Source organism: Anoplophora glabripennis, unplaced genomic scaffold, assembly GCF_000390285.2.
Source record: "Anoplophora glabripennis isolate ALB-LARVAE unplaced genomic scaffold, Agla_2.0 scaffold66, whole genome shotgun sequence".
NCBI classification, from domain to species: Eukaryota; Metazoa; Arthropoda; class Insecta; order Coleoptera; family Cerambycidae; genus Anoplophora; species Anoplophora glabripennis.
The window spans coordinates 1,017,265-1,033,506 of NW_019416742.1; the positions used below are offsets into that span (position 1 = coordinate 1,017,265).

The window sequence follows — 16,242 nt, forward strand, 5'->3', positions numbered from 1 at the left end:
CATTTTAGATGCAGTTCTTCCAAATCGCAGGATTGGCCATGTAAGCATTTTTGCTTGGCCATCCAGAAGTCCGGACTTCAATCCTCTTGATTTTTCTATTTGGTCCCAATATGTTGTTTCAAACTCGAAGATCTCTCAGAAAACTTATAGTGTATCAGTGTCAACGGTGGATTCTTCGAACAATTACTTTAAATCATAATTAGGTATTTTATTTGTTTTATTGTTAATTGTTGTAATAACACGAAGAAACACTTGGTTTGTTTAGCTTTTAATTTCTCATATTATAAAAACATAGTGTTCGTTAAATCGATTTTTCTCGAAAACGGATCGAGATACCGAAATGAAACGAGGGTACATAATTAATGGAAAAATGATAGCTCTTTCAGGTTTTGAATCAAATTTCATGTAAAATGTACAGGGTAAAAAGTTATTAACTAAATTTTCGGTAAAATTGGTCGTCGTAAGTGGCGCCCTCTATGCGCAATGTTGAAATTACAACACGCATCTTATTCGTCGCCTAAAAAAATATAGTTTCACAAATTTTCAAGTTCCTAACCTACATATTTTCACAATAATCGCAAAAAAACTATTTAAAATTTTAACTTTCAACACCCTGTATTTCCGAAACTATCAATTTTCGGATAAGGCATGTTTGCGCCAATGGTCACCATTTCACGTGTAGTATCTTCAGCTTTCGACTTTCCCATTGTTAATGAATCACCCTGTATATTTTTCTAATTTCAGAAAAATTTCATTTGCAACAAAGAGTTATTCGATGTTAACAATGACCAAATGAGACAGGTTCCTGGGCAACGCAAGTCGACAGTTGCCCAGGAGAAGCAAAACATTGACACATTTCAGTGTCACTCAAAAATGCCAAAAAATGAAAGCCGATGAAGAAAACACTGAGGAAAAAATTAACGAAAAAGACAAACCGAAAAACCTCGAAGTCACATCTCTTGTGTCCAGTGCTCCATCGTCCTCAAAAATACGTACTGTCACCGCAGAAATACAAGAAACCATAAACAAATGTACGAAAAGATCCAACAGTTACATTGAAAATAAATATAAATGCACTATCACTTCGGAGAGATTAGCTCAATTGAGAAAAATTGTAGAGAATGCGACAAGGGATCACAAAGTTTTTTCAATCAAAGGTAAAAGAAAGTTTAACATCTAAACATAGTATTAGTTTTATTTAACTACAAATCTAGTCACAATTTGACTAACGTTTTCAATAATTCGCGTTGCCGAATAAGTAGGAGATTATGGAAAGAAATTAATGCAAATCTCGCATACTAACGTCGATATATGCTAGCAATGTTTGATATGCATGAAAGTTCTCCAAAAATATTCATTGATGCGCCAAGTTGTGTCATACACACGACACACAGATGTGTAGCATGAAAACGTGACAAATATCACCTCAAATGTTCCTAAACATTCTCAACACGTTGGGTATATTTACCAATTGTTCACATATCAAGTGTTGGTATTGGTGTTTCGTACATTTAGGCAGATTCGTTTTCACTTGTTGAATAGTCTAAATTCACTAAATGAAGATGCGGTTTTACATTCATACAAAAGTTTGTAGTCAACGTAAAGTACAGATATACAGGGTGTTCTCCACCTGGAAAATATCGGAATTTAAGTGTCTTGTCTTATTCTTTAAGTGACTTAAAATTCTTCTTCTTAATTCTTAGTTAGTCTCTTAGTTTTAATTGAACCAATTGACCAACTTTAGAAAAATAAGAAATATGTTCTACTTCAGAACTTCGAGAAATATTTGTCACTGGGGAAAGAAATGTGTTTGTTTCTGAAGTTTCTGAAGCTATAAAATTTGGGGCTAGTTGGGTAAAACTAACTAGAGAAAAAGAACATTTCGACTTCATAAATAGGAACCTTCTCGCAACTTTATAACGATATTCCAACTAGTTTCACTACATTATCAGTTGTCACTTTTCACACTACAATTAATATTTTTGTCATCTTGACTTTAAGATAGATAATGCTTATCCTGAAAGAGGTACACCATATAGGCAACTGATTGATAGATTTGGATTTCAAAGTTTAGATTTGAGGAGAAAATTAAACTCAGTCACTTTCCTCTACAAGTTATTAAATGGTCAAATTGATCCTGAGCTTCTGAGTAAATTTAATTTTCATGTTCCTAGGCATAATTCTAGAAATACCGATACTTTTTATTGCTTGCGAAGAAAAACTAATATTTTATTTAAGTCACCTATATACAATATGTGCAACTTATTTAATATGGTGTCGCATCTTTGTGGTATAAATCATACCAGCTTAAAATCTAGTTTATTAATCGTTTCAGGTACTGTAGATGAAGATTTCTGTTAGTTAGTTATATAAGTTATTCCCTTTGTCTTTTTTTTTTCTATTTATCAGTCATTATTACTTTACCTATTGTTGTATATGTAATTGTCCTATTATTGGTCTTGACTGTTGGGCAATAAAGCATTATTATTATTATTATTTACCATTGTGGCTTTCTTTTGTCTGTTATCACGAAATATTATTTATGTCTTTTACAAAAGGACATTATAATCTATAGTTCTGATTAAATGTTACCCCAAAAGTTCATGTAATTAAAAAATGATTATTATGTAGGGTGTATATCATTTCAGGGGCTAATTCCCTGGATTATTTTAAAAGGAAAAGTTCGTACGATTGTATGTCCTAAACTGTTACTTTTCCAAAAATATGGTTTAAAGTTTTTAAAAATATAACGTTTACGCGAATGTCTTTGAAAATGTTTGACTTAGATTGATGAAACTAAGGCTTGTAATTTAACTAAGTAAATTTAAAAATTCATTGAAATTGATAACCATTATGTCAATCAATGGCGGAAACTAGGAAGCACAAAATCGCTTATATTTTATTCAGAAGACGATGTATTTTAGAGTACCTACACTTGTATAATAATACAAGGTGCACTTTAAGGCTGTATTACAAATTCAAATATCACATTTTTTTCAAATAGCTCTGAAATTGGTCTTGTGCTTGTAGGTGGTTGGCCAGTTATACGAAGAGAACTACTGAAACGAAATTGGCTAGAAAAAATTGAACATGCAGGGAAAATTAAATATTCAAATCTAGATGAAGTGACCAGTAACTTGCCAAAAAAGCAAGAATGGGAATCAACTCAAAGTTACGTTGAGAAATGCGAAAAAACGGTGATGTCCAGAATGCTTCAAAACTATGACGTTGATTTCTACTGGAGTATGCGAAAGGACCAAAGTGACCTTCAACATAGAGGGAACGCTTTTAAATTGATAAATCGTTTCAGCAGATCATTATTTGCGTCCAAGGAAGGACTAGCACTGCTTTTGCAACAGGCTTATTGGTATACTGAAGCGGGAGTGTCTAGTATTAATTTTCCAAGAGTTTATGTATTAGGAAAGTATTTTCATCAACTTATATCGTTTACATTAATTTAAAATTAAGATCATTATTATTACGAAAAAGAAAAACATAAGAAAACTAAATTTAAACTTTAAATAAGATTCCTACTTTAAGCTTTGACAGTCATTAAGTACTATTTTAAGAATTCCGTACCTTGCGCCGTATATTGCTAATTGATTAGGTTCCAAACAAGGGCAAGTTAAAAAATCAACAACATTAATTATTTCGGTTGTTCCTGTTATATCTTAGGTGATCTCGTAAAATTGTTTGGATCGATTGCAACTATGCTCGCATTGAAATAAATTTGCATAATCCTTAGTTCCATCTATTTATAGACTGTCGCAAAAGAAGGAAAATATATAGGTTTAAATGAAATTAATAAATCCTTAAAGGAGAAAATCTTAGGGATTGATTCAGGCATCAATCTTAGAAATTCCTCCACTGTCAATTTTGTGGTGAATATTATCAAAACTATACCTTTTACTAAAATAAATAAAACTTGTAGGTAACGAATTTGTAAAAAATTACCGGGACTAGTTAATTTTTAATTGGGAAGGCGTATTCTGACATCAAACATTACGAAGAATCTTGTATTAGTTTTAAAAAGAAGACAGGGTTATAGAATTGTTATACAGGGTGTTACAGAATGGGGTTTTAAAAATTTGGAAGATTGTAGAAGATGAAATTCTGAACATTTTGCAATAAAGAACCTATAGCGGGAAATGTGAAATACAGCTTTTACAGTAGCAAGGAGGTGTGAGTAGCTACCCTTCTATCCATTGACATTATATAATTGCTGCAAACGGAAGACACACAACTATAGTGGTCTACCTAAGTCTGTGTAAAGGAAGTTGTTTACTTAGTGGTTGTCGTCCATCAGTTCACCCCTTCCATCCACTGGCGCTGTCTGTAACCATACAGCTAGTCAAATTGAGTCCATTACAGTTTTCTGTTTATCGTGCTTTATATAGTACAGTTAAGTTCTGACTTCATCGAGGATAATTACACATTTGGAGAACTTGCTGAATTTTGTGTTATGGTGAAACGTGCAGGAATGCCAGTGGAGCTTCTCGGTTGTACGCAGGAAGGTACCCAAAAAGACGACTACCTAGCAACCCATTATTAACCAATGTTGATCGTCGACTGAGGGAAAGAGGAACCGTGTCTGCTGATACACATTAGGCAAGTACAAGCACACGTACAATTGCCCACGCAATGCACGTGAGTTTGAGAACACGTGAGTATTAGCAGGTCTTGAACGGTGAGCACCTACATCCATTCCATGATCAACCAGTTCAAAGTATGGGACAGCTTGATTTTGAACCAAACTATAAACTACAGTATTATGGTGGTTCATTTATCGAATGCGTAGAAAGTGTATAGAGCTGTAAAAACTTTATTTCATATTTCCGGCTATAGGTTCCTTATTGCAAAGTGTTTCGAATTGACATCCTCTACAATCTTTCAAATTTTTAAATCATCAATCAATACCCTGTATAAAGGAAAAAATGTGTGTCACCGATCGTAGAGGTGAATGTGACAACATCAGAATTGATAACAAAACGTTTTCTCAAAATTAAAATTGGTCTATCTCAATTTTATAAAAAGAAATCATTTTAGCGCGTATTTTTTATCGTTATATAAATACAGGATGAACTTTGCAGCTTGCAGCTTTTGGTTATATCACAGTACAGGATCTTATTTTTTCTGTTTTGAATTTCTTTATTACAAAGATATGTATATAAAATAAAATCGTATTATTTCGGAAAATAAAGTGGCGAAAACATCACCTGAAATTTCTGATAAGTTTGATGTTAAATATTTTCTGACCTATTTATCCGATTAAAATGAATTTTTTTGATTGCGGACTGATTCGCGGGGAATATTGATGTACCGATTTTCAGTCACGATTCAATTTTGATTAAATACTGGAAGTTACTTTGAAAAGGAATTTTTTACAGAATTTTGATAACGCCCTGTGGAGTACACAAACGTCATCTGTAAAACAATAATCACACTGGCTGATCTGTTCTTAAAATGGTATTTCTTTGTCTTGTCTCTATTATTAAAGGAGATGCATATTTTTATAACTGCAAGATTTCATTGTCGGATAAAATGCAACGTTTTTACAATAAAAGTTTAACCTTTGATATCCTTAGCGATTTTCCGCAGTACTATTACATTTTAAATGAGACTTTTAAATTAAAAAATAAAAGCGTACTATGGTCTATAACTTTATAAACATTTTTGTTGTTGTTAAAGTGGTACCAACAATCAGTAGATATCCTGCTACAAAAGCTAACTCATCCTACATACATTATTTCAAGTAGGTTGGATTATTTACAAAAAATTTATATTATTTTAGAATTTAAAACATAGTGTCGTGGAGTCAAATAGATCGGGTTTTCCTCAAGCAACAAGGCTTGATTGCTTTTTTCCAAATTTGGTCTCTTTGGAGCTTTTTTGTTCACCCTGTATGGCACTTTACGGCTCTGATACCCCTAGTGAAAATCACAGTCTCTTAGACACTAAAGATTATGTAGAGAAATAATAACACAGGTTGAGGTTGAAATATGTGATTTATTTATGCTTGTTTGATATGACAGAAATGCAGCTGTTTCAAATACGAATGCTTTTGCTTATGGCGTACACACTCTGGCCAAGGACTATGCAATTGTTAAACAACTGCAATTGGCTAGGGTGCGTGTTCACTCGCCTGCGGGGTGAATTCCGGTAATCTTCCTGTTACGTGATCCGGTTTAGTGGCACCCCATTCCAGTTGGCGATATCTGCGTTCCTGCCTCGTATGGCTGTTTGGGTGAAGTTTGAAGTCTGAAATTAGACAATGTTGAATTTAAATTCAATCTTTTTCGCGGTTTTTTTTCTCGATAGTTACTCGAAATTTTCTTCATGCTCGTCTCTCGTCGGCACGGGTTGTTGTCATCATTCGATTGAACCAAGAACTCTCGGCGTTGTATACCGTTGTCAATCAAGGCATTTTTATTAAACTAGTTTTACATAATCAGAAATCTCGCACTGAAAAAGCAGGTGGATTAGTCTCATTTTCTTTAGTATGAGGTTTTTGGTTAGACAAAATTAGTTTCATAAAAATAACCCTGAATTTAGCATAAGAACTTCATAAATATTTTATTGTTTTTTTCATAAGTGAAAAAGTATCTAAATAAATAGAAAAATAACTAGATATTCAATTTTTGGTGAATTTATGTTTACCTGTATGTAGAAGTAATAGATATTAATTAATTTTTTGTTCAAAAATATTATTCATACATCTATTGGTTTCACTTTTACATTGTCTATTATTATTAAGGTTTATTTTCCTCAAAAAAACTGTACAAATTTGAAAATTTAGGATTTCCAGATCACTACAACTTATTTGTGGATGATTTTCGCATGTCAGCGTGTATGGGGCTATTAAAATGGTTCGTAGAAAAGTACGAAAAAGGCAGTAAGCGTGACATTCAGTCTCCAGAAGGAAAAGTACCTTTTTCTGCCCTACAATTTGCCATAGATAGGTGTACAGATTACATAGCTATCCAAAAACATATAGACATAGATAAGGATTTTCCTCGCATTTGGGACCATGAATGGGAACAATTTCTATCCAACTACTATTTAATCGTACATGGAAATGAGTTATTTATCGAATTCACTGAACCAATACAATCTGCTTATGGTAAAACAATTTTAATTATAATTCTTAATTAAAGCAAAGTATTTAGTATATTCGTCTAGCATCTTAATTATTGAGCTTAAATATAGAATGTAACATCGACGTTGCGATAAACTTTCAGGACGAATTTTTTTCGTCAAATTAAACAAAAGCTTTTCCTACGCTACGATCTGCGCAAAAGACAGACGTGAAACAATTTTTCGCAATTATTCAAAAATATTAAAATATTAAAGTCATAGACTGCAGCTCCTTCATAGTTGCTACAACCCATATACACATTTTAAACAAAAACTAACCAATGGCATTGGAATTAGGAGGGGTTTGGGGAATTCAGCTGTCATGTTATTTGACGTTAAAAAGGAGACAGTGCCCAACTCCAACTCGTCTATCTATAATTAGTACTTTTAACAACAAATATGAATTTATTATAAACAATATGAGAAGTTAATAAAGACGAATGCCCATTTCTTCGCCACTGGTTGTTTACTTGATGTTACCGCTTCTTAAGGCAACTTATTGTGATATGTACCAAATGTAATTCTCTCTTTGTTGAAACTTTATCACCCTGTATCGCGAAGACTGAACGTTTTTAGAAAAATGTTCATATGAAATAATCCTATTTATATTCAAAATTTTACTCGTATCTTCTTTGGTCTGACGTTTAATGTTCTCCCAAAAAAACGCAAAAAAATAGGTATGTACAAAAACCAGCATACCAAAATTGGATAAATGGATATTAGAAACATGATTTATAGTGTTCTCAAAACGGAGTTACTCTGACACAATTAGGTACAAGAAAAATTAAGTGATGGAATACGACTTTCCGGGAAAATGTACCTTCCTGTACACCATTATTAAAAAACTGGGATTTAAGTGAAATAAAACTAAGAACAATCGGCGCGTACTAATAAAGAAGACTGATATTTACGTAGGCCAATTGTCTTTTTAGATTAAACTTACATTCATGCAGCATGAATCATGCTGGCCATACTAGTTCCAACAGTAGGACAGACAATATCAGTAACGGTTTGCTTTCAAGTATATCTAAAGGTAATCGATTAGTTATTGTTCATGCCGGTGGTGAAATTATGAGAAGTGGCTTACAGAGAAGCAGAGAAGTTGATTCAAGACCTCCCTCCGAATTGTATTGTTGTGACTGATAATGTACCATATCATAATATACAATATCATAATGTACAAAAGTACAGAAAGCTTACAGCTGGCAGAAATAGGAATTTTTCTAATCCTTTCAAATCTTCCAATCGATTCGTCTGCTAAAGAGAGAAAAATAATTAATTTAATTACAACTGCTAAAATATTTCATATCCCAGATATACATCATTTAGTATCTATTTTTTTCAGAACAGCAAATTAATACTCCCTTTTCACTTGAAATCCGACAATGTTAAGAGACATGTTTGTGCACAATCAACACATAATTGGAGTTTGAATACGATTTTTATTGTTTCCCGTGCCCCTTTAACGTATACACTATTTGAAACAGATACATATCCTTATGTCGATTCTAAAAATTCACATCAAAAGTAAGAATTTAATAATGACTCTTAAATGAAGTATGTTTGGACTAAGGTAAATTTACTTAGATTGTCGACTTGCCTAAAATATCACATTGAGAATATCGAAGTATTCTTGATTACACATAAAATACTGATACGCTTGACTAATTATTATTTACGGTTCGAAATCTTTCATTGGTCGTTGAATGGAAATATCATATACCTACAATCAGGTGTCTACCTAAATGCCTTCAACAAACCCAATGCTTGTACTAAATATCATTTTTAGATATTAAGACAGACCATTTCCAAACAAAACTTGTATTTCCCTTAAGTTTACTTTGCAGAATTCAAATAACGAGTCTTAAAATATTGTCAATGTTATAAGGGTTGCCTTTTATGTTTTGGATTAGAAAACAAAAAAGAAATTAAACATCGTATATGGCTTTATTGTTTTTCAAAATATTCACCCTGAAGATCAATCAATACATTTTTGAATGCGCGTGAACCAATTTTCTAAGCACTTTTTTCACTCCGATTGAGGTACTGCCAAAACCTACGTTTTGAACGCTTCAGCCGCTTCTACAAACATTGAAAAACGTTGAGCTCGTATTTTATTTTTGATGTGCAGAAATAAAAACAAAGTAATTGGATGCCAAATCAGGGTTGTACGATGGATAACGCATCAATTCGACTTTTTCAGCTCTCAAAAAGTCTCTTATTTGAGCCGATGTGTAAAAGGTCGCATTGTCCTGGTGGAAAATGGTGCGTCTTTGGCAATTGAGTCCCTTATTTTTCCGAAGATTTCTGACAAAGAAATGGTTGTGTATTATTCAGAATTAACCGTTCGACGTTGCACTAATGGTACAGTTACCACATATCCGGTTTTTCCATTTGCTTAGAAGTGCTTCGTGCGAGAACAACTTGTTGGATTTGGCTCATTTTGAAAGAGCCATACAGTCGACTGCTGTGTACTTTCGGGCTCATATGCATAGATCCATAATTCGTCACCTGTTACAATGTCACAGATGTGTTTTGAAGCACTACGATCGTATTTCTTGAGCATTTCTTTCGACCAATCGACACGAGCCTTTTTTGAACGTTTGTGAAATGATGTGGGACCCAACGCGAACAAATTTTTTTGGTAGCCAAATGTTCATGCAATATTGAATGTATGCCGGTCCCAAGAATGCCTCGATTTCACGATAAGTCACATGACGATCTTGCAATATCAGCAGCAATGTATTGACGACTTTCACCAAATTCGTCAATGAGCGAACCACAACAACGATTTAATTCCGTGTACCACCAATATACAATGATTTTTAATAGTGCTTCATAGCCAAAAGTGGAATTAAGTTCAACGATACACCGTTGTTGAGATAATCTACGTCGAAAGCTGTAAAAAATAGTCGCACTGACATGCTCAAGACTTCATAATTCCAACATCACTGGTTAGTTTTTGTTCACATTTTATATGTAAGCATAGAGCTTTTAGCAATCATCTAAAATGAATTACTTTTGTTCGTTTGTTTTCACTAAATGAACCAGTCATGAAAGTTTTTCGCAATGACATTATTACACATGTATATTGTAGCCAAATCCAAGTCCAGTCTGAAAGACATGAGCAAATACTGGCCTCAGTACGACATCGATGGCATGAAGAATATTTGGATTCTCAAACCGGGTAACAAATGTAGAGGGAGAGGAATTCAACTTGTGAAGAATATCTCTTCCGTGGATAAAGTAATGGGCCAAAAATTAAAATACGTTGTCCAAAAGTACATAGGTAAAGCGCAAATGAGTAATTTGTTATAAACTTAAAGAAATTGTAGTTTGTTTTCAGAAAAACCTTTAATTATATACCAAACGAAATTTGATATCAGACAGTGGTTTATGGTGACGAACGTTCAGCCACTTACCATATGGATGTATAGGTAATGATCTATTTTTCTACTTTAAATATATGTATAAACTTACAAGAAAACGCATACAGTCCCAAAATGATGGAACAAAATTCATATATTTTTTTCAGTTGAAATTTAAAATAATCGCTAAAACAGGTAAATAGAAATTGTAACTTTTCTGCAATATTTTCTATTTTTTTAAGCCATGTTTGACAGACCTATAACATTACCGATATATTTTTTAATAGGACTCTCTATACTTTATAGTATAAATAGATAACCCTTCTAAAGACAAATTCAGCGATATAAGGTTATACCTACTTTTTTGTCATAGTTGTCAAGAAAAATTAAAAAATTGTCTTTTATGTCGTACTGGCGATCATTTCAAACAATCATAGTCTCTTCTGTACTTTAAAAACCGTACCTACTCTTTATTAATCTTTTTCTACTTACTTTAAAGCTTTTTTTCTCAAAAAAAAAACACATCGATAAACATAAAATTCACCGGAGTACCTTAGGTATAACGTAAATCGTTTTAATTCCAATTCATTCGTTGTTAAATTATTTTGAAAAATGATTGCCCGTTTAAGCGAAAAACAGAGGATTGAAATTTTAATTATGATTGGATGCGGAGATAAAGTCCGTAGTCAACAGGAGGTATGTGACTTATCTCACCATAAGTATCCAGACCAAACTATCCAAAAAGTTTGAAGAAACCGGCAATATAAAAGATTTACCTGGATCAGGAAGGCGAAGAACGGTATGCGAAAATTACCGTTAAAATGTGATGCTCGCCATTACTGAAAATTGTCACTCATCCATTAGATCTATCTCAGCCAACTTCAACTCGTCGAAGTCCTCAGTTCACAGAACTCTGAAGTCTCAAAGGTAGCATCCTTACAAAGTTAACGTCTTACAAGAACTATAAGCAGATGACGCGGACAGAAGATTACAGTTTTGCGAGAAAATTATTTACAAAAACAAAATATCACACCTCTATTTCAATTACGAGTTAATTTCGTTACTCTTCCAGGATTAACTATTGATTTCATCTTCAAATGAACTGTTAATTTCACTTCTTATTACCTTGCAACGTACTCGGGTGTAGAATTTAAAGCTGTTCCAGAATCCAACCTCAGGAATACAGGTGCCGATATAAAAAGAAATAAAGTCTGCCTTCAAATGACCTTCAAGATTAAATCCAAGATCACCGATTCATGATCCCGAACATCCTTAAAACATTTTTAGAGGTCATCATGATCGATCTGTTGTCGACTATCAAATGACCTTGAAGGCCAGTCAAGATCAAATCCAAGCTCTTGATTAGCCTTCAAGGTCATGGTTATGAACACATTCAAGGTTAGCAACTCTTTCACCCAATGATCTGAACAACTTTCAAGTAGCATATTTTTTGATCAGAGACAAAATTGAAATTAAATTTATCGTTTCTGAAATAACCTGGGAAAGACGTGAGAAATTCCGTTATCAATGATCTACTAATTAAGGCACTTATGATACAGTCCTAAAAAATTAGCGATCAAATTCATCGTCTCCAATTTACCTAAATACTTCATAAAAGAAAATTAGTAAAATTAAAGTTAGAACTACTTGTGAAAACGATGTATATTGTTTTACTGCTGAGTTTTAATAGGCCAGGAAAGTAAGCTGGGAAATGACCATTTCGCGACTTTTTGTTTCGGCAAGCTGAATTTATCACTATAGATGCTAAATATTATGTACAATAACATGTTAGTTTCCACAGTCATAAAAATGGGAGGAAAATTGTTTACAGGGTGGTTAATTGTATAATTTTTACGTAAATTCACGTTTTTCCCTTAAAACTTTTTCCGTTCATTTCCACGAGAAAAGAGTACAGTGCTTTTTTTCGCCTTCAAAAGACCTACAAAACTAGCCCTCAAGGGTCAAAATATATTGATTAGATCAAAAGTTATAAACAGAAGAAAGTTTATTTATGACTTTTGAATTAAACATTTATAAACTGCGTTATTATTACCAGAACGTTTTGGCATCGCATTGTCTCATTCCTTATCTGTCTAATAACTCACACGAAATCTGGAATCGTTAAGTTGAATACTTTACAAGTTATGGCCTTATAAACAAATTAACTAATTATTAGTCTGGACGATCCCGAGGATCTTTTACAATCGCACTGATTTTTTCATGGTAGATTTCATAATAATATATTGAAATCTATTATTTATTTTTTTTAATTTCAAATTTGCAACCTGGATTTTTTTTTAATTTTTTAGTCTTGGTTGCAAAATGAAATATACGACGTACGAGTGTGATATAGTTATATATTATTACATATTCGGAAAGCTTATGAAAAGAGCTTTAAGTTATAAAAAATCGTCAAGATTCGTTGAAAAACAACGGAGTTACAGACTGTCAAAGTTGACGGCCTATTGATAAACAAATTGGGTTGGTAGCGGCAAAAAAAAATAGTATAATAACCGGCAACCCGAGTACTTTCCCAGGTAAAAATATTTTATTTGTGGAAGTATGTTAAGTGCATAAGAAATATTGTCAAAAGTCAGTGGGTCGCTTGATTTTCGGCGAGCCGTGGCGCGGCGGAAGGGTGGGGGAAGCGAACGACAGCGAGTCCGAAGAAAAAGGCGATAATATTCATAGTCCTGCCGTGTGTGTTTTGAAATGGTACTGGTTCATCACCAAATAGCCAGTCTTTGAGTCCTGCTGCTAAATAAGCGAAATTCGCTTGAAAATAATATATTTGACGATTTTTTTTAACTTAAAGCTGTTTTCATAAGCCTTCCGAATATGTAATAATATATAACTATATCACGCTCGTGCCTAAAAAATAAAAAAAAAATCCAGGTTGCAAATTTGGAATTAAAAAAAAATGATAGATTTCAATGTATTATTATGAAATCTAACATAAAGAAAAATCAGTGCGATTATGGAAGATCCTCGGAATCGTCCAGACTAAATTAGTTAATATTTATAAGGCCATAACTTATAAACTATTCAACTTATCGATTCCAGATTTCGTGTGAGTTATTAGACAGTGATAAGGAATGAGAGGATGCGATACCAAAATGTTCTGGTAATAATAATGCAGTTTATAAATGTTTAATTCAAGTCATAAATAAACTTCTTCAGTTTATAACTTTTGATCTAATCAATATTTTTTGACGCTCGAAGGCTAGTTTTGTAAGTCTTTTGAAGACGAAAAAAAATACATTACTGTTTTCTCGTGGAAATGAACAGAAAAAAATTATAAGCGAAAAACGTGAATTTACGTAAAAATTATACAATTAACCACCCTGTAAACAATCTTCCCCCCATTTTTATGACTGTGGAAACTAATATGTTATTGTACATAATATTTAGCATCTATAGTGATAAATTCAGCTTGCCGAAACAAAAAGTCGCNAATCCGCTACCGCCAAAACGTTGTTTGTGCTCCGTATGCTTTTATTCTCAATGTGGGACGTGAGAATTTTATTTACTAGTCCGTATGTGGGGAATTATAGTTACTCGTATTTTATAAGAAAACTTTGTGTAGAATAGATAAAAAGGCTCGTTTATATTAATAAATTCATTTGAAATAATATACAGGTCAACCAAATCCTTTGAGTCCTGAGGGTAGAATGCGCAATGGCAAAGAAGTCAAGGTCACTAGAGAATAAGGTTAATAATAATAATAATAATAATAATAATAATAATAATAATAATAATAATAATACACTAAAGACAAGCAGTAATTTTTACATTAGATATCAGAGGAATATCATCAATTAATTTTGAAGGAATTCTAATTTTTACTCTGGGGGATAACAGAAAGACAAAAATAATACACCAAATTAAACAAAAATTCTAATTTTTTTATGATCGGTAGAAAAACCGTGAAGGTGAATCTAGTGATGAACGACTGATGGTGCTTCCTACATTTTCATGGAGTAATATATCTTTTTTAGTTACCCACTTTATACCTTCACCCACTTCATGGAATCTGCCCTATCTGTGATCCTTAACCTGTCTTGTGAATAAAATAGTATATCTCTAAAATTTTATTTATTTATTCGTACGAGTTTAAAATTTGTATTTTTAATTATGGGACATATTGTATGAGTGAAAAAATATTTTTCTACAACCACTTATGTCACTAAACAGGATTTTCCGTAATGATTGGGTCACAGTCATAGAGGAACTATAGATTGTAGACATGAAAATAATGAGATTTAGCCAAATATGCCTTAACAAAATATTGCTATTTTTAAAAGATACAGTGTTAAATTTTAGTTTTAGAGAAAATAACTTGAAAACTCGGAATGAGGGTTTTTTGATGGAGGGAAATCCGAATTTGAACTTAGTTATCAGATTACTAATAGAGGGCGCTAGTTATGCACTTATGAATAAAAATTGCGCATCGTAATTTTTTATGCAACCCTCTATTTTCAATAAAAATACTGATTAACTGATTATTATTTTTAAAGGAAAAAGGTATACTTGTTTGATATCGATAACCCTCCCCAGTTTCAAGATATTCGCACTAGAATCATTTAATGCAAGTGAACTTTCTGACAACTGCTGACATGATTCATTTACTAACACAAGTAGGTTCTGCCGACTGTTATTAAACAAACATTTGTTATATCCAGCAACAACAAATTTACAATGTTAAATAAAATTTATGAAATATACAGGGGATTCAGAAATTTTTTGAATGTACAGAGGACTCTTTCAAATACAATTTTGTAAAGAAAATCAAAAAGGGCTGTTCGAAAATGATTTAAAAATACACTTCTGCACGGCACTGGAAACTGATCCACTGTAAAACCTGACCCTGCGCAATGCAAAGCATGCAGTCTTCGACCGCCACGGTGACAAAATGTTATACAAAAAAGGAACGGACAAAAAATTGTAAGAATTTCTTTCCCAAAGAAATAAATAAATAAAATTTTATGACACCTATTTTATATCAGCAAATTTAATTGCTTTTGCCGCTATTATTAATAAATTAAATTAATTTGTGGTTTTAATTAATAAAATAATTTGATATACCTAGGTACCTGATGTTACAACAACTGTTCAAAATTTTTACCGACGTGTAAACACAGTTCCTACGAACTAACACAAATGCTTCACAATAACACAAATGTTGTCTTGCTTCCCCATAAATTAAAACGATATCCATCAACTCCGACTTGCTATACACTTAAGCCATTTTTGATACTTGAAAAACTAATGTAAACACTATCGTAAAATCGAATTTTAGTATTCGGAATCGCCTGGGGCCACATGGAGAGAGAGCGCACTACGCACAGCACACAACGCGAATAACGCTAAAGACTACAGTAGCCCAGCGATATAAGGGTTGAAAATACTACAACGTCAATAATATTTTTTCTCGGAAACTATAAGGATTTTACAAAAAAAATTTTTTACCATATTAACTCCATTTTTCATGACTCATCTATTCCCAAGTTTTTTTGGATAAGTTGAGAATCACCCTGTATAATAAATCTAAAATCAATATTTAACACACTGTATTTTTTAAAGGAGCAATATTTTAATGCATATTTGGCTAAATCCCATTATTTTCATGCATAGAATATATAGTCACTCTATGGTTCAATCTGACCATCCTATATACAGGATGTTTCATAATGATGGGCAAATATTTTAAGGAGGCGATTAAAAAGTAATTTTAGGGGGG

The 16,242-nt window shown here is 32.7% G+C and overlaps 1 protein-coding gene across 1 annotated transcript in view; it reads left to right on the forward strand.

Moving 5' to 3' along the window:
- The first annotated feature begins 883 nt into the window (after nt 1-883).
- Nucleotides 884-16,242, forward strand: part of LOC108917915 (tubulin glycylase 3A-like) — a 30,999-nt gene continuing 15,640 nt past the window's right edge. The window contains exons 1-6 of the mRNA XM_018724724.1: nt 884-1,157; nt 3,031-3,413; nt 4,493-4,499; nt 6,797-7,120; nt 10,232-10,423; nt 10,481-10,571. Coding sequence (XP_018580240.1) covers nt 884-1,157; nt 3,031-3,413; nt 4,493-4,499; nt 6,797-7,120; nt 10,232-10,423; nt 10,481-10,571 — 1,271 coding nt within the window. The remainder of the gene's footprint in view (nt 1,158-3,030; nt 3,414-4,492; nt 4,500-6,796; nt 7,121-10,231; nt 10,424-10,480; nt 10,572-16,242) is intronic.